Genomic DNA, 26,428 nt, shown 5'->3' with positions numbered 1-26,428 from the left:
TTTAAAGGTTGGGGGAAGTTTCTCCTTCCACTTAAACAGTATCAGTCGCCTGGCTATGAGAGTTGCAAAGGCTATCATGCTCTTCGTCTTATGATTAAGGTGAGCGTCATAAGGAGTTGTTCCAAATATGGCTGTAATGGCAGAAGGCTCTATAGGTATTCGCAAAACATCTGAAAAAGTTTTAAATATTGATTGCCAGAAGTTGTCTAATTTCGAACAAGACCAAAACATGTGTGAGAGGGTGGCTGGCATCTGTCTGCATCGATCACAAATGGGGTCAATAGTAGGTGTGAATTTTGCTAACCTTACTTTAGACCAATGAAGGCGATGTACAACTTTGAACTGGATAACTATATGTCGTAGGCAGATTGAGGACGAATGTATTCTATCTAAGGCTCTTTCCCAGATATTGTCAGGAAGTTCAGACCCCAAGTCAGCCTCCCACTGAGTCTTTAGTGATGTCAACGGCTCCAAATTATATGAATTTAGTAGGGAGTATATGCTCCCAATCACCCCTTTGGAGCCTGCTTTAAACTTCAAAATGTGATTTAAGAGGGAGTCAGGCGGCTGGGATGGGAAATGTGTAAGTGTTTTTGATATGAAATTACGGAGCTGCAAAAATCTGAAAAACTGAGAGTTTGGGATTTTGAATTTGAGCTTTAACTGATCAAAGGTTGCAAAGATATTATCTATGAATAGGTTCTTTATTGTGGCAACCCCTCTATTAGTCCATTCATAAAAAGCACCGTCCATAACTGATGGCGTGAACTGGTGGTTTTTTATTATAGGGGCACAAGTGGGCAAATCCTTAAAGCTATGGTAGGTAATCCTAGAGAGCTAGCAAGAGAGCTAGCAAGATTCGAAAGTGTCCCCTCCTCTAAGCTCCACCCCCCCCTCCCCATTCCGTCAGTGCTTCATCCAAAGCCGGTGGAACCGCATGCGCACATGGAGCAGGGAGCCGGCAGAGGGGGGCGTAGGCAGAAAGCAGAGGCATCTGATTGGTTTTTTGTAGGCGTCAGCTTTTTCTCAGTCCTGCAGCTGCCACAGAGGTCTGATTATTTTCGTCCCTTTTTCTAAATACATCTTGTATAGATTTCTCTCAGGATAGACGGACCATTTCACCCAGTATTACAAAATGTGTTTCTGAACAGGATTACCTACCATGTCTTTAAGAGAAAAGCTTCGTCTGAATTGTGTCAGTATTTTAAAGGAATGCTTCACAATCGGATTCGAGGTGTATTTAGATATCGGTTCCCAGAGGGGGAGTTTTGAGCATAGAAGTGAATGTAAGGAGGTATGAAGACACGAGGAGGTTTCCATTCGTAACCACTCAGGGTTAGTGGCAGATGGAGGATCTTTCCAAAACAGCATAGTCCTTATGTTAGCTGCCCAATAGTAAAACTGAAAGTTAGGGAGGGATAATCCTCCATAACGGCGATGTTGTTGTAAGATTCTTTTCCGTATACGGGGGGTTTTCTTGTTCCATATAAATCCTGACACCAAATTGTTCAATGACATAAAAAAAGATTTGGATAGATATAAGGGGATGCACTGAAATACATATAAAAATTTGGGCAAAACATTCATTTTAATTACGTTAATTCTGCCACCCAGAGACGGGGAGAAAATTCCAGCGTTCTAAGTCTTGCTTAAGGTGGTTTAATAGCGGTGAAAAATTGGTTTTGAATATGTCTTTTAAGTCATGTGTTATCCAGATTCCTAGGTATTTGAATTTGTGTGAACTGACTTTAAGTGGGAACAAACCAAAGTCAATTTGTTTTGCTGCTGCATTTACTGGCATAATTTCAGACTTTTGTAGATTGATTTTGTATCCTGATATTTTGCCGAATTCTTCAAGAAGGTTCAGAGTAATAGGTAGACTACTCAAAGGTTGAGACAGATATAGAAGCGTGTCGTCAGCATACAAGGACACCTTATTATCTGAGTCATATCTCTGTATTCCCTTTATATTTTCTTCACCACGTATAGCTAAGGCTAGTGGCTCGATCGCAATGGCGAACAGGAGGGGTGACAGGTGACAACCCTACCGGGTGCCGCGGTGGAGAGGGAAGTAGGAGGAGAGGTTGTTGTTCGTACAGACGGCTGCTAGTGGGGAGGAGTACAGAATTTTAATCCAGGAGATAAATTTTTCACTAAAGCCAAATTGTCTGAGAGTGTAGAAAAGGTAATCCCACTCCACCCGGTCAAACGCCTTCTCTGCATCAAGTGATAGTAATATTTCTGGAAAGTCGGGTGGAGTGGGACCATAAAGAATATTAAATAGGCGTCTAATGTTAAAGAAGGAATGGCGACCTTTAATAAAGCCAGTTTGATCATCGGCTACAATTGAGGGCAACACTGTCTCTAAGCGGCAAGCCAGGATTTTGGAGATAATTTTACGATCCACATTTAAGAGTGAGATGGGACGGTATGAACCACAATCTAAAAGGTTTCTATCTTTTTCGGAATAAGGGAGATAATAGCTTGTCGCATTGTTAGAGGAAGGGAGCCAGTGGCATATGACTCCTCAAATACAGAGAGCAGGATGGGAGAGAGTTGGTCTGCAAATTTCTGAAAGAATTCACTTGGAAACCCATCGGGTCCTGGGGATTTTCCGGTTTGCATGAGCCTAATCGCTTTAATAAGTTCCTCTACAGAAAGTGATTTGTCTAGCTCGGATACAATTTTGTCATCAATTGTAGGAACCTTTATTTTCCTAAAAAAAGAGTCAAACAAAGCGTGGTCACTAAGGGATTCACTATCATACAGCTTCGAGTAAAATTTGTGGAAACAAGAATTAATCTCGGAATGGTCAGTATGTTTGATGCCAGATTCGTCGTTTATCTCAGCTATTGTCCTATCCACAGTTTTCTGGTGGAGTTGTTGGGCAAGAATCCTCCCTGTCTTTTCACCACTTTCGTATATTTTACTCTGTGACTTATTTATTAGGTTTTCAATGTGTCTCGTTGATAGTAGGTTGAACTCAGTTTGAAAAGTTAGTCGTAGTTTGAATAAATCATCGGATGGGGTAACAGCAAGGGTAGCATCATTTGTTAGCTGTTCAAGTCTCATATTGTGACGTTTCCTTTGTTGTGCGCTATACGATATTATTTGTCCTCTCAAATACGCCTTCATGGATTCCCACACTGTCAAAGAGGACATTCCTGGAGTCTGGTTATGTCCAGGAAGAAGGTTATTTCAGAGGAGATGAATTTGATAAAGTCTTCATCTGAAAGAAGTAAAGTGTTAAGACGCCAGGGGTGATAATTGGCTTTGGAAATCGGTATGCATAGCGTCATCAACAAGGGTGCGTGGTCCGAGATAACTATGGCCTGATATTCACATTTTTTAATTAGTGAGAGAAGTTTTTTATCCAAAAACAAATAGTCTATGCGTGAGTATGTTTTGTGGACTGGAGAAAAGAAGGAGTAACTTCTAGCTGTAGGGTTTTGAAAGCGCCACACATCAACTACACCATACGTATCAAGAAAAAGCTGCAGTTGAGAAGCTGCACTGGATTTGGACGCAGTCTTAGATGAACTACGGTCCAAAGTAGGTTATAGCGTGCAATTCATATCACCTCCAAGGATGAGATGATGCGTGTCCATATTGGGGATGTGCGCAAAGAAATTTATAAAGAAGGAGTTGTCATCCCAGTGTGGTGCATATACATTGGCCAGGACAACCGGTGTGTTGTACAGTCTGCCTACTACAATTATGTAGCGGCCTGAGGAGTCCGTTTCAACCTTTGACATAACAAATGGGATGTTCTTATTAATAAGGATGGCCACACCTCTAGATTTAGAATGAAAATTAGAGTGATATGATTGTCCGATCCATCCTCCCCTGAGTCGAAAATGATCAAAAGTTCGGAGGTGTGTCTCCTGGAGAAAGGCGATTCCCACCTTTAATTTACTCAGATGAGTTAATATTTTTTTTCGTTTGGTGGGGTGGTTCAAGGACTTTACATTCCAGCTTACAAAGGCCACCTCGCAATCAGCTGAACTATCCGAAAAACCGGTCTTAGTTATAGCCATAATCAAGAGTGAGAAGGATTGATATTCTGTTTAAGTTTCCTATATTTATTTTGTTGGAAAGGACCTTTAAAAAAATTAAAGTTGAACAAGGAACCAAGGGAAAAAAAAGAAAAAAAGAAAAAAAAAAGACAAGAAAAATAAAGGTTGATCAGGTACTGCAACTCCCCGACCCTCACCTATCAGAACAAGGTGAATCCCAAACCCCTCGCAAAAACATCTAGACATTTAAATGCTTGTTGGGTTACACTAGTCCTAAAAGAACAAGCACATTACAGTAATCTGACAAATCAGATTGTTATATCTGCTGTAAATAAAATAAAAGCATGAGAAACAGGAGTTTTAACTTTAACTGACTTCACTCCCTTCAGTCAGGGTGATATGTATGGGTGATAGAGTGTAAAGTACCAACCTTATACATGCGCAGCATTTAGACAAATCACCCGTTTTAAATCGCAGTCAGTCCGGTAAGATTTCGGCTTTCACGTAAGCCATGGCTTCTCCCAGGCTTTGAAACCGTTTCTCAGTTCCGTTATACGTGATCCGGAGTCGCGCTGGGTAAAGGAGACCGTATTTAACACCGTCTCGACCACGAAGCAGTCGTCGCACCTCGTTGAAGGCAGATCTGGCCTGTACGATGCTCAGGGCATAGTCCGGGAAAATTAAAACATCTGTCCCGTTGAATCAGAGCGGTCCGGACTCCCTGGCGCGGCGGAGGATGTCCACGCAATCCTGGTAGTAATGAACTTTCGCCACGATGACCCGGGGTTTTCCGTCTTGGCTTCTCGGCTGCAGACCTCTGTGAGACCGGTCGATCAGGATGTCTTTATCCAGTTTCGGCGCTTCTCTTAGCAGTTTGGAGACAGCCGTTGTTGAGCTTGAGCCTGGGGTTTCTGGGACGTTTAATATTCGGATGTTGGAGCGTCTCATTCTTCCTTCCATGTCAAGACACTTCTCCCGCAAACTGCCGACCTCCGTCTCAAGTTTCCCCACTTTCGTTAGCAACGAGGTAACGTCGTCTGAACAGGATGACAGCCCCTGCTCCATGTGCGACACCGTTGTTTTCATCACCTCCACTTCGGAGCGGATCGCGGCGGTGTTGTTAGCCAGCTCCAACTTTACTGCCTGTAGCTCGGATTTGATGTTTTCAAAATCTTCAGATAGAGCGGCTTTAAGCTCCGACCTGAGCAGCGTGGCTATTTCTGATTTCAACGCCGCGAGGATTTCGGTCTTCAGGTCCGCCACGTCCATTTGGTCAGCAAGCTGAGGTGTACTACACTTGGGTGGCGGCTCACTCGAGCTCGAGGTTTTTGGCCCAGTTGCAGAGGCTCCTCCGGTGAACTCGAATTTCCGCAAATTGTAGGCCATGTATCACAGAAAAAATAATGTATAATGATAAAAAATAGTGACTGAGGCGATGTGTCGCAGGTTCCTATTGAATACTGTGCCTAGAAAAGAAATTTAAAACGAAATTCAGCAGAGCATGTCACTTGTGCTGCCTACTCCATCGGCTGCTCGCTAGCGCCCCCGTAATGACATTTTTGTGATCTTTTCGCATGACACACATTTAGTCGATGTTCTTCAACTCAATTGTCATTTTACCATACTGTCAGTGTGTTTACTTGGAAATACTTGGTATTTCCATCGTACGTTTGGTCTTAAATTTCATTTAGAAGTGGTATTAAAAGGTCTTAAAAAGTCTTAAATTTAACTTGTTTATACCTGTATACACCCTGCCTTCCTCCTGGTCCGCATGGACTTGAATTGCGCTTCCGCTTGTGCGTAATCAAATGTCTCAAGTGGGAATGCTGCAGAAGTTATTGTCATGAGTTTTTGGACTTTTGCCTCCGACAGACGATTTCTCATGGCTGTTTTGATGTTGTTGTGGAGACTGAACATCATTGTTATTGGGCTTTTTGAAGAAACTTCGGACACAGTGAAGCCAACGAGGTCATGCATCGTGAAAGACAAAAGCTCATTACAGTTTTTCTCTATTGGTTTGGCTCATTTCTTGAAACAGAAATTACATTCTCAAAACTCTAAGATCATTTGGCATAACACTCTTATAGTTCAGCACAACACCATAGCTAACCTGCAAAAGCACATATCTCTCCCAAAACTGTTCACCCATGCTTCAGAGCTGATTTCTTTCCCATGTAAAGAGTCAGTGCCACCCAAATTGCAAAGATCTTTCTCAATTGCCTAGGCTCATTTCTTGAAACAGACCGGACGTTTTCAACACTCTTTAGTACTTTTTGCAAAACTAAACTGAAAGGTTTCACCAGCAAAAGCTCATATCTCCCCCTAAACAGTTCACCCATGTGTCAAAATGAAGTTTCTTTCTCATTCAAATAGTCAGTGCCCCCAAAATGCATTGTCCTTTTGGCATTGTGTGAGCACTACAAGTCAAAATGTTTAGATGTTTTGTCACTATGGCATAGGACTACCTAACAGAATACAATAGTGTATAAAACTGAAGGAAAAAAGTTTCACAGTAAGAGTAGCCTCAAAGCACACACAATACACTCATACCCACCATTTTTTTTCACACAAATACTGTGAAGTACCTAACTTCCATACAGTATAGTATTGTAGAAGGAAAATAAAAATATACATAGCACACATATACTGTAATATAAACACAAACAAAAAACAAGCAAAATGATGTGGCTTACAGCACTGTAAATAAATCTGCAGCTTACAGAAAACACTATAGCAACACTTTACTGGTCGCTGTCGTCCCCCTCACCCTCACCCTCCCCCGCCCCCGCCCCTCCCTCATGACCACTGTCCTCACCCTCCTGGCCGTCCAGATGTTGCTGTCTGTCTGGCCACAGATTCTCATCAACATCGCAACGTATATTTTTCCTTGCAATGCAACGCAGGAAGAAACGCCGTGCATGCCGCAACCATCCCCTACACTGATCTCCTGTAATGTCTAAACATGCAGCGTCCATTGCATGGAGCAGGGATCTTTGGTCTTGAGCATGATGCTCATACACTCTCCACCTCCAAGCAGAGAAAAACTCCTCAATAGGATTAAGGAAAGGGGAATAATGTGGGAGCAACTCCATCAACCAAGCCCTGATGAGTGGACCACGATGGAAGTTGACATTGTCCCACACAATCATGTAGCGTGGTGGGTGAGACTCAAGAAGACCTCGCTCATATTCAGGGACCAAATCAGTATAAAGGTGGTCCAAGAAGAAGAGGAGCTTCTGTGTGTTGTATGGGCCAAGAGTGGGGATGTGAGTGGCCACACCATTCTCAGAAATGGCAGCACACATAGTTATATTGCCCCCTCGCTGGCCTGGAACACCCACTGTGGCCCGGTGGCCAATAATGTTGCGGCCACGTCTTCGCCCCTTGGCCAGGTTGAAGCCGGCTTCATCTACAAACACGAGGATGTGAGGGGTCTCATTTGCTTCCAATCCCATTATTATCTGCAAAAGTTAGAGTAAAAAAAATTACATGTACCCATCATGTGCTTTTTAGCTGTTTTCACACACTGTTTTTATTTACTTATTTTACTCTGTAAAGCACACTGAACTGCTTCTAAGCATGAAATCAATTACTCAATTACTGTAATGAATTTATCAAATGTTACATGAGATTCTATATGGTATTGATGGTATCATGTTCTTGGCCCATTTTGACAATTGAACAGATTATTGTGCATGTGATGACTTATACAATGAAATCATGCTGACATATTTTGGATAGAAGAACCATTAGACCAAGAATCAACTAATCAGTTCAGATCACCAAAATCTATTCACTTGGAAAATGTGCTAAATGTAGGCAAACTGTGCAAACTGTAGGCTACTTAAACATAATCTTTTGCAGAGATGCACTGAAACAATTAACACATGTTGTAGCAGCCAATTTGCTACTGCCAAGGTGTAATGTTTGAACTTGTACACTGGGTGTCGCTATGGAGGTTCAGGTATAAAGGTAGGAGCATTGTTGTTGATGTTAGGTGTTGACCCGGAAGGGCAAATGGCTTTTGACCGTTACCTGTCTGTGGTATAGCAGCCTGATTTTAATGGATAGCGTTTTAATGGAATAAACAAAACAACACTTTCGCATAGAAGATGCCTTTGTGGACTTCGTTATTAACGCGTCAGCCAGGTCATTCCTGGGTCACACAATAGCTCAAGGTGAGCTCCTATAACATAGTCAAAAGCCTAGCTGCCGATTGGAATCTTTCGCCTTGGTGGGTACTGGAGTTCCAGCGCGTTGGAGGCTACGAGTGGATGTTAACGGGAGTCGCTTGGATTATGGATTTGAATCTTCTACCGAAGCTGGCATGAAGTATTCCTGGACATGGCGCCCAACGAGGTAAAAGTAGCGCTACATTGCTAAAATGGCCATTTATTGTGTGCACACTTAAGCTAATCTAAAACCAATGCATTGGTATTTGGGGGGACCTTTTTTTTTGCGTCGTTTTTCACTTGGATGAACTTTGCGTTTCGTATTCGGATTACGGTTGATGGACTATTCGTTCGGTTGATTACGTTTGATGAACTATTTGTTCGATTGACTGATCATGCAATCTGTTGATACGGTAAAGAATGGGACTGATGTGGCGGAAACTTTACAAACTGCCGAAGCTGCACGTACTGACATTGTTGGTGGCGTCGCTAGTGGCGGCGTTTCTAAAACACGGACTCAAAAGCGTGTTGTCAAACTTACCCCTCGAGGATATGCGGCGAAATTGGAAACATTACAAGCTGATAGAAAGGCTAAATTAAATAAAGCCGCTTCGGTAAGAAAGGCAATGCATATCTCAATGGTCAATAACAACAAAATGCAAGTTGAAAATGCTCTTAAAAATTTGACAGAAGTGTGTGCTGATGTAAACGCTGTGCATGAGTCATTTTTTAATTTATTGCCATGTGATGTCAAAGAAAAACATGAAACGTGGTTCAAAGCAAAAATGTTGTTTAATAATGAGTCAATACGTGATGCAAGGTTGTGGGTTTCATGTAATAATGATGAAGGTATTGAACAAACTGACATTGTTTTTCATCATGTACGACCATCTGATACTTTTGAGAAATTAAGTTTGCCCACTGTTGCACCTAATGTTATACAACAGAGTGCTGATGATGAAGTCAATCCAGATGAAAGCATCTCAAATGTTGGTAGCCAGTGCTCAGGTCACAGGAGTCACAGGAGTGGTATGAGCAAATTGAGTACCCCTTCCTTTCTCAGGAAACAAGCGGAGGCAGAGAGAGCTGCGCTATTAACTCGTGCATCATCATTAAAGGAAAGGCATGCACTGGAGGAAAAGGAACAACAGTTGAGAAGAAGAAGAGAAGAACTTGACCTTGAAACTGAATTGGCTGCATCAGCTGCTAAGTTAAACATACTACATGCCCCAGAAGCGAGAAGCTGTTCTCGGGCACCATCGGATGGTATGAACTCATACTTGGCAAAGGCGAGACTAAAACAGTCCATTGTGCTAGATCCAACAGCAAGGGAGTTCAATCCAGAACCAACTAAGATAATGCAACAGACCAGTTTGCTACTCAGTTATCCACCTGTGGCAGATGAACGGAGAAAGGCAACCGAACAGTGGTGTGAAGCTGCCTCTGAGCAGTGGAATAAACCCATGGACCTAAGGAAAAGTGGATGGACCACTACCATGCAGCCAGCCAGCCAAACACCACTGCCATGGGATAAACCACAATTGTCACAAAAGGGATGGAAACCAGAAATGGAACAGGGCTGCGAGGCAGCATCCAAACAATGGCATAATTTACAGGGACAACAAGCGAACTACCAATGTCATGAAATCATTACAACCAACTTGTCTGTCAACCGTGGCACCAGTGAATAAGGTGCATCCACCATCTTTCCCTCCACAAGGAGGCAGACACACACCTACTGATCTCCTCAACGTAATACATCGGCAAACCGAAATCACAGCAACTTTAGTACAGCAACAGAGTATGTTGACCTTGCCACCTCGAGAAATTCCTGCATTTGGAGGAGACCCATTACAGTACAGGGCATTTATAAAGGCCTTTGAACAAGGAATAGCACAAAAGGCAGAAAAGGCGGACTGCTTGTATTATTTAGAGCAGTTTACAAGAGGACGACCACAAGAGTTGGTGCACAGCTGTCAGCACAAGGCTCCTGATCGAGGCTACATGGTAGCAAGAGAACTCTTGAAGGAACACTTTGGAAATCCATACAAAGTAGCAACTTCCTATATGGAAAGAGCCTTGGCATGGCAAAATATAAAATCTGAGGATGCGGATTCACTCCAAAATACTCCTTATTTCTCCGTGGATGCTGCAATGTCATGGAGGAGTTACCATATGTACAAGAACTGAATATGCCAGTGAATATGAGAACCATAATTTCAAAGTTACCCTTTAAGATGAGAGAGCAATGGCGGCCTAAAGCACATGACATAATGGAAACGACTGGTGACAGAGCTCATTTCGGCAGTTTGGTTGCATTTATTGACAGACGAGTGAAGATACTTTCTGATCCCTTGTTTGGTGATATTCAAGATTCATCAGGCGTAGGGGGAAAGGACAACATCAAATTCAAGTTGCAACCCCGAGAACGAGCCAAGGGAAATGTAGTAGCCACCACAGTCGCCTTTATGGATCCACCTGAGGGTGATCTTGTAGAAACAGCAGATTTAGCTACCATCAAAGAACAACAATGCATTTGCTGTGGGCTCAGCCATGCTTTGGAGAAATGCAAGCAATTTCAGAGAAAGGGCCATAAAGAAAAAATGACTCTTTTGAAGGAAAGGGGAGTTTGCTTTGCATGCCTGAGTTTTGGACATCTGAGCCGCCATTGCCACCAGCGTCTGAAGTGTACAGTGTGTGGTCAGCATCACCCTACAGTGCTTCATATTCAAAGGCATCCTACAACCACAGAGCAGGCAAAGGGTCAACCAAGTGAAGAGTTGACCTCGTTGAAAGCATGTTGCCTAACAGGGGCCGGCAAGGAAAGATGCGCTCTATCTATCCTGCCTGTTAAAGTGAAATCAGCAAAGGGGAATAGAGTCATTCACACCTATGCCTTTCTGGATTCAGGTAGCTCTGCTACATTCTGCTCAGAAGATCTAATGCAGAAATTGAATGTTACAGGCAGGAAAACTAACCTCTTGTTACGAACTATGAGCCAAGAGAAAACCGTATCTGCACATTCATTAACTGACTTGGAGATAACTGGCCTGGACAATAACGACTTCCATATGCTTCCAGAGGTGTTTACACAGAAAGAGATGCCAGTGACAGTAGAAGACATGGTAACACCTGGAGACTTGACTAAATGGCCATATCTGTCCAAAGTACACATTCCAAGTATAGAGGCAAATGTCGACCTGTTAATTGGCACTAATGCTCCTAAGATAATGGAACCCTGGGAGGTCATTAATAGTCGTAGAAATGGACCTTATGCCATCAAGACTGTTTTGGGATGGGTCATCAATGGTCCAATGGCCAGAGCCAATGGTGATGAAGAATTCGAGCCGAAGCGATCTCCTGTCACAGTAAACAGGATCTCCTTATGCAAGCTGGAAAGAATGTTGACGGAGCAGTATAACCACGAATCCAATGACAAGGCCAGTGAGGAAAGGGAACTGTCAAGAGAAGATCACAGATTCCTGGAAATAGTAGAACAGTCAGCCACATGGCAGGAGGGGAGATACTCCTTGAAATTGCCCTTTAAGAAGAAGGACCTCCTTTTTCCTAACAACTTTGCAATTGCAAGGCAAAGGATGCAAGGTTTAAAGAGAAAGTTCTTGAACAATTCAGACCTTCATCAAGAGTACACAGAATACATGAATAAGATTATCAGTAAAGGTTACGCCGAGCAGTTGACTCCTCAGCAGCTGTCTGGAACAAAGGGCAAGCTGTGGTATATCCCACATCATGCGGTCTGCCATCCAAGAAAGGGCTCACTCCGTGTGGTGTTCGATTGTGGAGCAGAAAGAGATTTGAAGCTGGCCGTTGCTGCCTTAAACCGTGCCCAAGTTCAAAGGAACCTTTCTCAAGTTGGAATTAATTGGAGCTTCAATCCACCATCAGCCTCGCACCATGGAGGTGTATGGGAACGAATGATCAGACTGATTCGAAAGGTTCTGAGCTCTGTTCTGCGCAGCAGACTCTGGACGAGGATGGATTATATACAGTGCTCTGTGAAGTGGAGGCCATTTTAAATGACCGTCCAGTCACTCAGCTCTCAGATGATCCATGTGATCTAGAGCCACTCACTCCTAACAATCTTCTGTTGTTGAAAGGGAAACCAGCGCTACCACCTGGAATGTTTGGACCTCACGATCAGTACGTGAAAAGACGATGGAGGCAGGTTCAGTACGTTGCCAACATCTTCTGGAAACGATGGGTACGAGAGTACTTACCCCTGCTTCAAGAGACACAAAAGTGGAATCAGAAGAAAAGGAATCTGACCATCGGAGATATTGTGGTGGTGATGGATGTAGCAGCGCCTCGGTTCATGGCCTTTGGGCAGAGTTCTGGTTTTTTTTCTAGACAAATGGGGTCATGTGCGCTCTGTGAAATTGCAAACCAAATCTAACATAATTGAGAGGCCTATTACAAAACTGTGTTTGGTACATGAAGTGCAGTAATATTTGTTTTTTGTTTCGTTTTTGCTTTTGTTTTGTGAATTGTTATGTTTGCTTACCATAACAATTAGGGGCCGGCGTGTAGCAGCCAATTTGCTACTGCCAAGGTGTAATGTTTGAACTTGTACACTGGGTGTCGCTATGGAGGTTCAGGTATAAAGGTAGGAGCATTGTTGTTGATGTTAGGTGTTGACCCGGAAGGGCAAATGGCTTTTGACCGTTACCTGTCTGTGGTATAGCAGCCTGATTTTAATGGATAGCGTTTTAATGGAATAAACAAAACAACACTTTCGCATAGAAGATGCCTTTGTGGACTTCGTTATTAACGCGTCAGCCAGGTCATTCCTGGGTCACACAATAGCTCAAGGTGAGCTCCTATAACACATGTATTAAGACAATTGCAATTTGATGAAAGCAATGAGAAATGCCATTCTGTTGTGAACAATTGCGAGGTGGTTTGGAGATTTGTCAATTTTATTTTGATAATGTAATTTCTGTTTCAAGAAATGAGCCAAACCAATAGAGAAAAACTGTAATATGCTCACTCGCCACCAAGTGGTCAGGGTGTGAATTGCAATCTGTCAAAATGACAGATGACCTTCAGATTTTTCCGTCATCGTTTTAAAAAGCCGGTCAATGACGGAAACTATTAGGTTAACGCGACCCCTGGTCTATATGTGTATATGTTAAGATGTGTAAATATGTATATATATGTATAATAAAGAACACCAAGGGATACCTGCTATGGCAAAGAAGAATCACAAAATGAACACCAAGTACATACGTATAGTATACATACATAGCTGTAAAACTTAAAAACCTCCCACTTAATTCAAAAGATCCCTATCTAAACAGGGACAGCGTGTATGTATTGTTGTGTTGGAAGGTGGGTTGTGGGGAGAGGGCTTGAAGGATGGTGGGGATGCAGGCATGGGGTTAATTTGGTCAAACATTCAAATTTTTCAATCTGTTGTTTTTATTTTACTTTTTGTTTGAATGAAAATAATAATAATTTTTATTGATGAGTTTATGTAAACTTCTAACCACAACTGTATGTCCTCTTCTTGGGGAATGGGTAGTTTGTAAAATCTAAATGATGTGATCATGTAGCATTACAGCTTTCATTCATAATTCCTGTCTGATCAGGTGAATGAGGCAGAGGAGGAGCGCCTTCGCAGTGAGCAGGAACATCAACGAGTCACTCAGCTCTGCCAAGATGCCGAAGCTCGAGTCCAGACCCTCCAGAAAGCCCTAAGGAAGGTCATCATCAAGTCCAAATCTTACTTTGAACTGAAGGCTCAGTTCAATCATATTTTGGAGGTGTGTAAAATTAGTTTTCTAAATGAGCACCACACCATGCTTTGTGTACTTTTTATGCTGGAAGTTGCAGACTGTTTCAGCTTTTCTAACAAAGACTAAGCAGTGTCACAGGCTGTGGTGTGCATGGTAGTTTATTTGTTCAATAAACTTTTGCAAGGGTCAGATTGAGACATTTAAACCAGGCTAAATGAGTTGATTTACAACAGCTTTGAATGTTGTGATGTCCTGATGTAGACTCACTGAGTTCTTATTAGGAACACCAGTGGATTCAAATTCAAAAGCTTTGCCATAAATTATACTTTTACATAATAGTTTTAATAATAGTCGGAAAAAAAATCATTCATATTTATAATTTAGGTTGTCGTGTATGGTGGTAATCGAGGCGGTTTTCCCACAGTGTTACGGTGGTTATGACATTTCTAGACGGTTTCAGCTGCTCTCTATGTCACTGTCCAATCAGCGTAAGGCCTTGCCCCATGTGGTACCGCCCCTTTGGGGCAATTTCGGTCAGGTTGAAAATCGCCCCAACTGCTCCCATGACTAATGTAAAATCTGGCGTTACAGTACTGTGGGCTTAAATTTGTCTCCAGAATAACTGCAAATGCACAGAGGGCGATCCACAAATATGCCTTGAGCTGTACACGTGTTCAGATTGACTGAACACAACACAAAGGTGGCTGAAATAAAACTAAAACTTTAAATCTACAGACTAGCAACAAACACCATCCATAAATGTTATCACATCCAACTGACACGTCCATGTCGTTACTGCTAATCAGCGATCTTCTTTCTTCGTCATTCTTAAGCCGAGCCATAGATACATCGGTGAACAACAGTGCCATCCACCGGATGGTGCTTTGGGAATCACAAGCTATTTGTTTGTGGATCTGTGTGAATTTGTGGAAAGAATGGGCCTCATGCAACAACCGTTCGTACGCACAGATTTGTTCTTAAGTCGTCCGTACGAGTGATTTAAGAGAATTTGCGCATTCACCAATCTTTTCGTATTTTACGTTTTCTTTCAGGTACGAACAGAATTTACGAGTGATCCAGACCTGTCGTAGGAGTTTCCTAAAATAGTCCGCTGTTATTCCAATCCAGTTTGCTTGACTAATGGATTGTATATTTAATTACTTTGAAGCAAACATAAATAATTAAATACATTATACCCCATAATGATGCTGACATTATTCTGTTTGACTTGAATTATGCACTAATTGAAGGTTAATTTAACTCTGTATATAACAAGGTCAATGGGAAGCGTAACCAGCGGCTGACTTGTTACATTTTGATGTCTTAGCGGGTCAGGCTCTTGGAAGAGAGCGTGTGCTCCGAGACCGTGTAGATATCCTTGCGGAGACAGACGAATGGCTGACATCGCGATTTAGATCATCAAGCACTGTGCTGCTGTAAATATGCAGCTTGCTAGAGCCACAACTCCAGAGAGAAACACGCCGATCAAACCCAATTCCACCACACGTCCAGGTCCTCACCACCCTTGGATTTTTGGCCACTGGAACCTTTCAGAGGGAGATTGGAGACAGATCGGGGGTGTCCCAGTCCTCTGTGAGCCGTGCGCTCCCCTTGGTCATCAAAGCTCTCATCAGTTTATCACCCATGGTACATCAAATTCCCATACACCGCTGTCCAACAAGTACAGATTAAGAGGGACTTTCATGCCTTGGCTGGACTGCCAATCATAATCGGAGCAATAGACTGCACACATATACGCATCAAAGCACCCGTGAGCTGAAGGCCAGGTGGGTGTGTCTCCATACAGCGGGGGACAAATTGCTCTATAGCCCAGAGAAGGCATGCCAGATTTGCACAATATTGCCATGAACGAGGGTCTCCTACTACCTGAACCAGCCCAGGCAGACCAGAAGGTGTGGTGCCAGAAGACCCCCCCTCATGGACCGCCCCATCAAAGAGCCATCATGATGAGGCAACAACTGATTGCACGGCTTTAGTTGCAGTCATCGAGCGCCTGGCCATGGAGAGACGTTTTTTTAAGCCATTTGATGTGACGTGGCGTGTTCGTACGAGACCTTCGTACGAAATAAGTAAGAGAAATTTAAAATAAAAATACAAAAATGTTCTTGCATGAGGCCCAATGTCTCAAAAATATGAACGTGTGATTGGTGATCCACAAATGCTGAGTCACGATTCACAAACAGAATTTTCAGTTTCACAAATGGCTTTTTGTTTTACAAATAGAAAATTATATATTTACAAATACATATATATTTTTAAAAACCAACACACAAGTTACAAATAGGAAATTTGTATTTGTGGATAGCAAAATACTTGTGCAACTCAAGGCATATTTGTAGATCACCATCTGTGCATTCGCAGTTATTTTTGAGACAAATTGAAGCCCACACAATACAATCTCTATGGGTTCCGGGAGCACTTGCCCCAAAGTGCCTTTGTCATACATAACGATGGATGTATTATACATGGATACCATATTGCAACAAAAAAATCCCCTGTGGCCCAAAAAGCATTTTTCCCAGAGACCGCATTAGTAAAAGAGATGCCTGTAATTATTTACTAATCTTTGTCTTCTATATTTTCAAGTCATGGACTTTTTATCTGTCAAAAAGTTTTGTGACGACCAGAAAAGTCTCAGAAAAGTCTCTTTTCTCAGCATGACGTCACAGCTGTTTACGTGCACGTCCTTATCACCCCGGGGCATGATGGGAGGCCCCAGAGCATCATGGGGGGCGACTCTACTGCGCATGCTCTATGGGCCACATAACGCGGAAGTAAACTTCAAACGTCAGAAACTTGCCAGGCGAGCAACTCCATTGAAATCAACGGCGGCCATTTTGCAGTCCATTATCCAGTTAATATAATACATCCATGTACATAACCTGAAGATAGCTAGCGTAGCCACCACGCGCTAGTCCTTTTCAAGGTCAGCATGGCGAGTGTACGGAGTAACTCAAATGTTTTATTGAAAGAAATCCCCTTCAGTCGGCGCAGCAATGAGGATAAATTGGCAACCAAACAATCAGGACCTCCCAGACCAAATTTGAATATAAAACAAATTTCTACGAAGGGAGGGAAATCATATAACCAAGGATTTTTTGTGGAGCTGGTATGAGCTGAAAACTTGGAAAACTAGCGGGCTGTGAAACAGCCAACGCTTTATTCTGCTACCCCGGCACATTTTTTCACCCTGATGGCAGCACGGCAGACGCCACAGCTTGGACAACTACGGGACTCACGGACATGCACCATCTGTCAGAAAAGGTCAAGAAACATCAATCATCTCAGACCTCCATGGACAGTTGTCTCAAGTTTTCTGTGTTTGGGCGGGTGAACATCGTAACGCAGCTGGATGAGAGCTACAGGCGAGCGGTTTGTCATCACAACGAGGTCGACAAGAACCGGCACATCCTAGCCCGCCTCATCGACTGTGTCAAGTTCTGCGGCATGTTTTGAAATTAGTACCTTCTTCACTTTTGTAAATGCTACCAGGCACTGGTATTAACAAACACTGGTGGTCCCCTTGCTCCCAGGGACTCATGTCAACAGCAGCAGGAAGTACTGACAGGATGCACAGGACCAAGGAGAGGCAGAGGCTGTCTAAAGCTGGATTTACAGTCACAGATACGTGAAGGAAAGAAGAGGACAGAGACTCCAAGTGGTGATGCCGGGGGCTTCAGACCTTCACCTCTACTGACTGAATTATCTTGGCTCATGAACTTCGTGAAACACAGAGAAGACGCATCCCATCTTCTCTTTCGTCTTCTTTTCGCCGGCAAGGTTCTAAGCATTTCATCTTCCAGATACTGCAGCAGCATCAGTGATGGCAGTATTCCTGCTCTGGACAGGGGCATTGTTTTCTTCTCCACTTGCGTGGTTGTAGAGTAGTTAGCGGTAACCTTCACGTAGCAGCGACACCTCTGTGACGGAGAAAATTGCAACTACTGGCGCAACGACTCGCCACTACAAATGGCCGGCACGACACCGTGATGTCATCAACACGCTCGCGCGAGCCGACGCACCAACCGGCTGAAGCTGAGAGGTGTTTCTCTACACTGAAGAGAATCAATGCAAGAGGTTAGGAACGTCTGAAAGCCCCGCCATGCTCTCCATGGAGAGGGAGCTGCTCAGGAAAATGGTTGATTTCAATGAAAGTTATTGATTCTTTGAAAGAGACAAAGTAATACAGTTTAAATGGTGACTCTCTCTCTCACACACTCATGCACATAATCTTTTTACTGTAGGTGTTATTTTTTCATTCAAATGTTCAAATGTTTTTCAGGCAATATGTGTTCATGTTTGTTCATGTTTACTCTGGGATTTCTTAATCCTGCTTTTTTAATGTAAGTAGTCTGCTGGTGTCTTTGATTAACAACAGAAATTGTAACTATTTGTAATGGGAAATCAATGCTAATAGAAAGTCAAGAACTGTAAATAAATACTACAAATGTTTCCAACTTGTATCTAGCCCTGGTCTTAATTAATGGTGAAGCAGATATCTCTCTCCATCTCTTCAGGGAAACTGATTACCTACGAAAGGGAAAATCTTTATCTGGCCATTTCGTGCTTAAATGCGGCGTTGGTAATGTGAGTTGACAAAAAAAAAAAAAAAAAAATTGACAGCTGACTTGTTACTTATTAATTTACCCATTGAAGGGGTACCTTTAGTCATGATCACTACTATTACCCCCCCTGAGAAATTTGTCAGGAGCTGCCACTGGTGGTAATATAGTGAACTGCATTACATTGAAAAAAAGCTCAGCGTGATGTGACCCAGCTAGTGCAGTGACATGTAAAAGTTTGGCACTTTTTTGTTACTGTGCTTGTGGAACTGTTATTTAGTGAGAGGTCCACACACTCTTTGCTGCACTGCACTGCATATATTTGGATTCCCCCAAAGGACCGAACACCCAAACACAAACTGAGTGGTGCGGTGTATATGAGCCGAGGAAGCCTCAGGTATCAGCTTCCCAGCACCTCCATGCAGCATTGGCAGGGAGAAAGGTCGACAGTTCAGAGGTGATGATGACTCCAACAACATGCACATTGGTCAGGGGGGGCAGTGACACAGGTGACTGGAATCACCCTCTCTGCTTATAAGCTGACACTCCCCACCATCCAGCTCAGAACTGAAGAAGCCTTTCAGATGAGGTGAAACGTCTTCAAGTCCAGTTGCCCTTATTAAGGCTGGTAGGATTACCATGAGCTGGATGACAGAGAATCTTCATCAACATACTCCTCCTGAGCATTACAGTCTCTCAGTTGTGCATCTCTTATCAGAAGTTCTTTTTCTGGTTCTCACAGAATCAGGCACAGCTGATTTGTGAGGTGGAGCAACACAGGCTTTGTTTTTATGTCCCAGCTCTTAAGCCTCGTTCCCACTATGCAGTCTGGTACGGGTCACTCCGTATCGGTCCGGTACAGGTCGCGTCTCTTTGGGGTCAGCTTGCGTTCCCACTGTACATAGGGGACCCTCAGGGGTGGGCGGAGTGCGTGCCGAAGCCTACATAGCATCCATAATTTGGAACCACCTCCAGTGCTTTCGGTCCATTCCGCTCCTGCTGTTGTGGTCCTTGAGCCGGTAATCGCTCCAAGCTTCTTCAGCTTAATGCCACACTGGCTCGCGGTCCGGTTGAAACCACTCTCTGACATTTTTACAATCAGCTGGAAAACTTGATGGTTTGGCACAGCGCCATCGAGCTCCCGCTGCACAGCCTCCTCACCAACAATGGAGAGCAGAGCCTGGAACCGGTCCTGTGTGCCAGGTACCCCAAGCAGAAGGGTTACAGACATGGGACCGGGTTCCATGGTAACAGGTTCCATGGGACCGGGTTCCATGGGACCGGTACGCTTTGGTGGTAGTGGAAACACTGAAATAAGTGAACCGTTCTGAACCGACCCGTACCGGACTGCATAGTGGAAACGGGGCTTTAGTAGCTGTTAGCTTGGCTCCCCATGAGAATTCCTGCTCTGCCTGCTGCAGGTACGGGGCCAACTCATTCCACTCATCGGTACATCATACAACCCTACTTAAAAAAAAAACTTTCCTTTTTTAACTTTTTCTCCCCACACAGTGGGCCAAATTTAAAAAGTCAGCCTTGATATTTATTAAAATCACATGTCAAATAAAAGACACATCTGTGGCATTCATTCCTTCGATAATATTTTTTTAAATATCCTATGCCCCTTTCTCTATTTGTAGCCTTAAATTTAGAGTTCAATTTCAATGGTAACCTTTTTTCACAGGCTAACAACAATAATAATCTTAATATTTTTGGGGGACAGATTTCCTGCTTCCCATCTGTCCAGAAAGCTCCTGTTTTCCACCTTTCGTTTGGGCTTGTTTGGGAGCGGTGGCCCGACGCAACTGGTAGCATGAGGTCGCTAATAACAACCAGAGGAGGGGGCTTTTGTGTGTCCTGATTGATGCGCCAACGCACCAGCAGAGCATTCTGGGATTTGTAGTATTAGCGGTGCATGTGCTGCCTACATTTGGTATTATCTGGTAGGCCAAATCTAAATACACTGTGGGCCAAATCTATGGCTTACAAGTTCACAACTACAACTTTATTTGATGTCTTCAATGTGCTTTTGTTCTGGTTCCCTCATGTGGTCATGTGGTTACAGGATCAGTAAATAACAGTGTGACATAACCCTCAGTGGATGGTGCGCTTAGTTTTACATCAACAAGATAATAAAGTCAGTAATCAATGACAAGGCCTGGTATTTTTCTCAGGCTTTGATATCATGAACTAAGAAGTGGAATGTTTTGCTGTTAAATGTTTTTCAGGAACACAAGGCTAAAGTAATGCAGCTGGAGGAGCAGGTGGCCAAAGTGAAAGCACGTTACTCTGTGGCCCTGCGGAATCTGGAGCAGATCAGCGAGCAGATCCACGCACAGAGGAGGCAAAGCGTGGCCAACAGAGGGCGTCCGGCAGTCTGCGGGGGGCGGAGCTCCCCTGTGGGCGCTGAGGCCGAGGTCAGAGGGGCCACTGGGGTTCATGTTGGTGACTGTGTGGAGTTCAGCGGGATAGAGAGTGACTGGGCCGACGGGGAGAAGACCAGGCTGTGGGTGGAAAGGCACCGAGAGAGTGGCTGGGGCCAGAGAGAGCGTCTGCAGGCAGGGCGGGCAGGGCGGGCAGGGCGGGCAGGGCGGGCAGGGCGGGCCAGCTCAGACTGCATGTCGGTCATCAGCCTGCAAACCATCGCCTCAGACCTGGAGAAGTGTGACTCGGTGGAACACTTGGGTGAACTGAGTGATGCCGGGAGCGTTTGGGCGGAGCAGTGGGACAGCGAAAGAAAGCGTGACATGAGGTCAGTCAGCAGGGAGCTGGTGCCTGAGGTGCCTCAGAAGGAGAAGGGAGTCGTCTGCAAAAGGAAGCAGGAGAGTTTCATCAAACAGCATCACAGAAGCGTTAGTCTGTGACAGTCAGCAGGATGAGGGAGTATCAGATGAGGAATGATGGAAGAGATGGACAGACAAAGTGACCTGGCAGAGACATGAGCCAGCAGGCTGGTAGTGATGACAGCTTTGCTAACAGCCACACACTGATGGATCTTTACCTGACAGCAATAACAGGATGTTGCTCCATCATCAGGGAAAACAAATCCCTGGAACGTGCAACCAAGCAGTGGGTTGGTTCCATGGGTCTGATTTTGTCCCACCCTCTGCCGGTTTGATGTATCACCTTTAGATTAAAGTTCAGTTTCTCTGAGTTCACTTTAGCAATTCTTTTTGCTAACTTCAGCTTTCAGTAACAGTAACGTTGAGTTTACTAAATGAACTATGACCTGGGAGCAACCAAAGTGTCTCCATTCGCTCAGTGCTCAGAGAGATGGCCTAACGGGATGGAATGTCTGTGATAGTTTGAGTTGAACCTGCAACTCTGTTTCCTGTGATGTACGTTTGCTGTACGAAAAGGGAGTCATTTTCAAACTCCCTACTTTAGTATGGCACCTGTGTGCATCCTGCAGGGTCTGTGGTCTGCCTGTAGCAAACTGCAGCCCCCTGCTTAACTGAACATTCACAAAGTCAAAGCCCACTTTCATCTGCTGCCACTCCATATGTTCCATGGACATCAGCTCAATCGAAGGCCAGTGTTTGACCAGTTGTCAGGACTGGCATGTCGGTTCTCTGTCTATAAACCATCAGCCTTCAGAAAGTGTGACTGCTTCTTTATATGTAAGGCTCCTTTAAAATTATGTTTCAAATGTAGAAATCCGCTCAGTTTGAGATATTCTATTACCATACCAGTATATGTATTTCAAATCCTTGTGCCCAAATAAATGACTGCAGACCTTTGGCCTTCTGAGTGTGTCTTTATAATAAGATCTCATCAGCTAAGTGCAGTTCACCTGTAGACCAGGAGCCCAGAGGGGTCAGCCTAGCTGGGAAGGTTACTAATTTTTATGGGTACTATGCTGTCTGGCATGGTCCCCAGATAGAGGAACGGCACGTCTGCCGGGTTCCCTCTGGTGGGTGTGGCAAGGGGGGGTGTAAAACTGGCACCCAAAAAATGGGCTAGGTTAGCTGGTGAGGTTACCACTTGAAACTTGTTGCAAATTGTTTGTCATGGGCCCCTGATAGAGAAATGACCACTGCCAGACATTTTTAGTGGTGGGCGGGGCTTGCCAGACATCATTAACTGGGCGGGGGGGGCTAGGTTAGCTGGTGAGGTTACCACTTGAAACCTGTTGTAAATTGCTCATCATAGTCCCCTGATAGAGAAATGACCACTGCCAGACATTTTTAGTGGTGGGTTACCCCCGGCAGACAACGCCGTACAATGACACCCCCAAAAATGGGCTATATCAGCTGGTGGGGTTACTGATTGAAACCTGTTAACAATTGTTTGTCCCCTGATCCCCTGATTGAGGAATGGCCACTTCCATACATTTTTGTTGGTGGACGGGGCTCACCAGACATCAATTACAATGGGTTAAAAATGGGAAAGATCAACTGGTGGGGTTACCAGTTGAATCCTGTTGTCAATTATGGTTCTCTGACATTTCCAGTAGTGGAGTACCCCTGCCCTCGTGACCACTAGGGAGTTTGTAGTTACATCACCCAAAGTACGTCTTGACAAATGAACACACCAATGAAATGTTATTTTGCTGTTAAATTTATTGATCCTGTTCAGTTTATTAATCTTAGAGCTGTTTTCTGTAAATTGCTTAACCATAGAAATTAAAACTAACCTACAGTTTAAAAATACAACATGTAACATAACAGTACAGCAGAACATAGAACAATAAAAATTTACCTCGAAACCGAGGTGTGTGAGACAAACAGTGAACTGTAGTGTTAGTCCTCCTGGTCTGAGTCTTCAGACTCCTCACTCCAAGGCTCATCTGAGGACTCAGTGTTGTCCTCCTGACTGTGTGACTCGGTACTCGCTGAGAATAAGTGGTGTGGAATAGATGGACCATTGAACCAGTTTGGCTGCAATATTCCGTCTTTCACACACCACCCATAGTCGGTCACTGACAAGCCATCAACTGAATGAGTTTCTAAGATCCTAAGCCTATATCTGGAAGAATGGGTTTGCAGGCAGTGATTTTGCAACCTTCAGATATACAGATATATGTACACACATACAGTACGTACATACATACATACATACATACATGCATATGCAAATAGTGAACTCAACAAGGAGGGGCAAATACTGATAGGGCTACATTTATAAAGAAATTGGAAAATTCATGAATATTAATATTACATGATAATAGAAAATGTTTGAACCAACCTTCAGCAGTCTTCTGCTTGATCCAAATAACAGTCCGTTCCCATTGATTGAATGAACACAGAAATTTGAGATTTTAAAAAATGTGAAAAATCTGGAAAATGAGGACGGTGATCTGAAGCCTTCAGATGATGGGATATTACTGTGCATGTGGCAAGGATCAGCTCCTTTATCCCTTACGTTGTGTTAGAAAAAAAAAGTAACACTCAAGGTGTTAGTTGTCGAAAATACTATTAGTAATTGACTCGGTAGACAAAGTGACATGGACTTATGTTGATTCAAATTTCAGGACATTATTCAGCGCGCAATTAAGATTTTATGTTTTTTGCTGGCAACTACCACAAATATTTCGAGTAAATGCTGTAACTTGGACGGATCTTCACCAAATTTTGTGTGGTAATGCTCTATGATTGGTACATGAAAAGATTTGATTTCGCAGGGCAAGGCTTTTAAGACGACCGACTTTTAACACGAGCGACTTTATGTTTGGCCCATTACTTTTGAACAAGTGCTTGGATTTGCTCCAGTCCTTGTATATTGCCAACACTCCATATTAAGTGCAGGTTACATCTTGAGACCTACTCTGAATCTCAAATGGTGCACTTGTGCACTGAAGTGTTCATGTTTTAGTGCGTATGGCATATTAATTACGCACTAAAACATAGTGCCCGAAGTGCACAAGTGCGCCATCTGAGATTCAGCCCAATACTTTCTAGATGGCCAACCTTTTTGCAATAAATCTTGTGTGCTTACACTATAATACATGAACTGATTATATTTGGGTCACATGGTCAAGATGGCAGTTGCTTTGTGTGCAGGCGACTTCACAAGAAGGTGCATTCACAATGGGGTGTCTGGCGTGGGTATAACCCACCAACAAAAATGTATGGAAGAGACCATTCCTCAATCAGGGGACAAACAATTGTTAACAGGTTTCAATCAGTAACCCCACCAGCTGATCTAGCCCATTTTTGGGGGTGTCATCATACGGGGACGTCTGCCGGGGGTAACCCACCACTAAAAATGTCTGGCAGTGGTCATTTCTCTATCAGGGGCCCATGACAAACAATTTGCAACAAGTTTCAAGTGGTAACCTCACCAGCTAACCTAGCCCATTTTTTGGGTGCCAGTTTTACACCCCCCCTTGCCACACCCACCAGAGGGAACCCGGCAGACGTGCCGTTCCTCTATCTGGGGACCATGCCAGACAGCATAGTACCCATAAAAATTGGTAACCTTCCCAGCTAGGCTGACCCCTCTGGGCTCCTGGTCTGCTGTTCTTCCTGCAGCTGTAACACACTGCAGGAAGTTTCATTCACTGCTTGTTTGTTGTCTTAACATTTCCACAAAGCATCTTTTTCAAGGATCTGGTTGAATCACAGCACAAATGTCTAAATGACTGTTCAGTTTAACAGATGATAATCAGAACTAATAAACTTTCCAAGCGTTAAATTTAATGCAAGATTTTTGTATGAACACTTTACCCAACAGTTGGACATGACAGTGTCATAAAGATGGTAGCATGTGAAAAAATTGTTGGATTGAATAATCGGCTTGTTGAAACTAATAAAATCTGTGGGGTGGCCACGAGGCATTCAGCTTCCTCCATTCTGACTTTCGATTGAATCTTTTCTTCAGTCTGGGAGTAAACAGAGGACAAACAGCTCCGTCAGAAGCTGGTTGTTCACAGAGTGCTGTATCCAAGCATATTCTGAGAAAGTTGAGTGGAAGGAAAAGTTTGCACCAGCAACAGGGATAACATAGCCTGGCTCTCACGCAGACCCTTCGTGCTTCGTGCATCTTCGTTACACTTCGTGAGCTTGCACGAGGGTCTGGGCGCGCCTTGTTGAGCCCGAAGTCTTCGGTTACCCCATAAACGGGCCCGCCTCTATGCCTAGATCCAATCACAATCGTGGGGCGGGGTGTTAACAGATTAGCTGCTGCTAGCTCCTGCTTTGCTCGCTGCTGTTGTGTTTTGTTTATTTTCCACCACAGACCGAGAGACTGGTCGCGCTCCAACGCGTCACGTCCGCTTTCGATATGATTGGTCGAAGTAGTACGTGACACACACATTGAATTCTCCAATCAGGTTCGATAGGTTTGAATACAACCCCGCCTACAGCAGAGAACAGCTAGGCAACCGACAAAATTCCAGATGGATGAGAAACATCCATCTGCGTGAGAACCAGGTTAGGGATAACAGCAGCCTCGAGAGGATTGTCAAGCAAAACCCATCCAGCACAGACCCATCCAGCACACACCCATCCAGCACAGACCCATCCAGCACAGACCAATCCAGCACAGACCCATCCAGCACAGACCCATCCAGCACACACCCATCCAGCACACACCCATCCAGCACAGACCCATCCAGCACAGACCAATCCAGCACAGACCCATCCAGCACACACCCATCCAGCACAGACCCATCCAGCACAGACCCATCCAGCACAGACCCATCCAGCACACACCAATCCAGCACACACCCATCCAGCACAGACCCATCCAGCACAGACCCATCCAGCACACACCCATCCAGCACAGACCCATCCAGCACACACCCATCCAGCACAGACCCATCCAGCACAGACCCATCCAGCACAGACCCATCCAGCACAGACCAATCCAGCACACACCCATCCAGCACAGACCCATCCAGCACAGACCAATCCAGCACACACCCATCCAGCACAGACCAATCCAGCACACACCCATCC

The 26,428-nt window shown here is 44.1% G+C and overlaps 1 protein-coding gene across 3 annotated transcripts in view; it reads left to right on the top strand.

Moving 5' to 3' along the window:
• sh3bp5lb (SH3-binding domain protein 5-like, b) overlaps nt 1–22,257 on the top strand; it is a 60,027-nt gene extending 37,770 nt beyond the window's left edge. For all 3 annotated transcript variants that reach the window (XM_075450471.1, XM_075450470.1, XM_075450469.1), the window contains 2 exons: nt 13,798–13,971; nt 20,756–22,257. In XM_075450471.1, the coding sequence (XP_075306586.1) occupies nt 13,798–13,971; nt 20,756–21,391 (810 nt within the window). In that variant the 3' untranslated portion in view covers nt 21,392–22,257. The remainder of the gene's footprint in view (nt 1–13,797; nt 13,972–20,755) is intronic.
• The last annotated feature ends 4,171 nt before the right edge of the window (nt 22,258–26,428 follow it).

This window comes from Odontesthes bonariensis, chromosome 18 (genome assembly GCF_027942865.1).
Source record: "Odontesthes bonariensis isolate fOdoBon6 chromosome 18, fOdoBon6.hap1, whole genome shotgun sequence".
Taxonomy (NCBI): domain Eukaryota; kingdom Metazoa; phylum Chordata; class Actinopteri; order Atheriniformes; family Atherinopsidae; genus Odontesthes; species Odontesthes bonariensis.
Note: the sequence above shows the minus strand (reverse complement) of the source record. Positions and strands in the feature narration are given on the sequence as shown.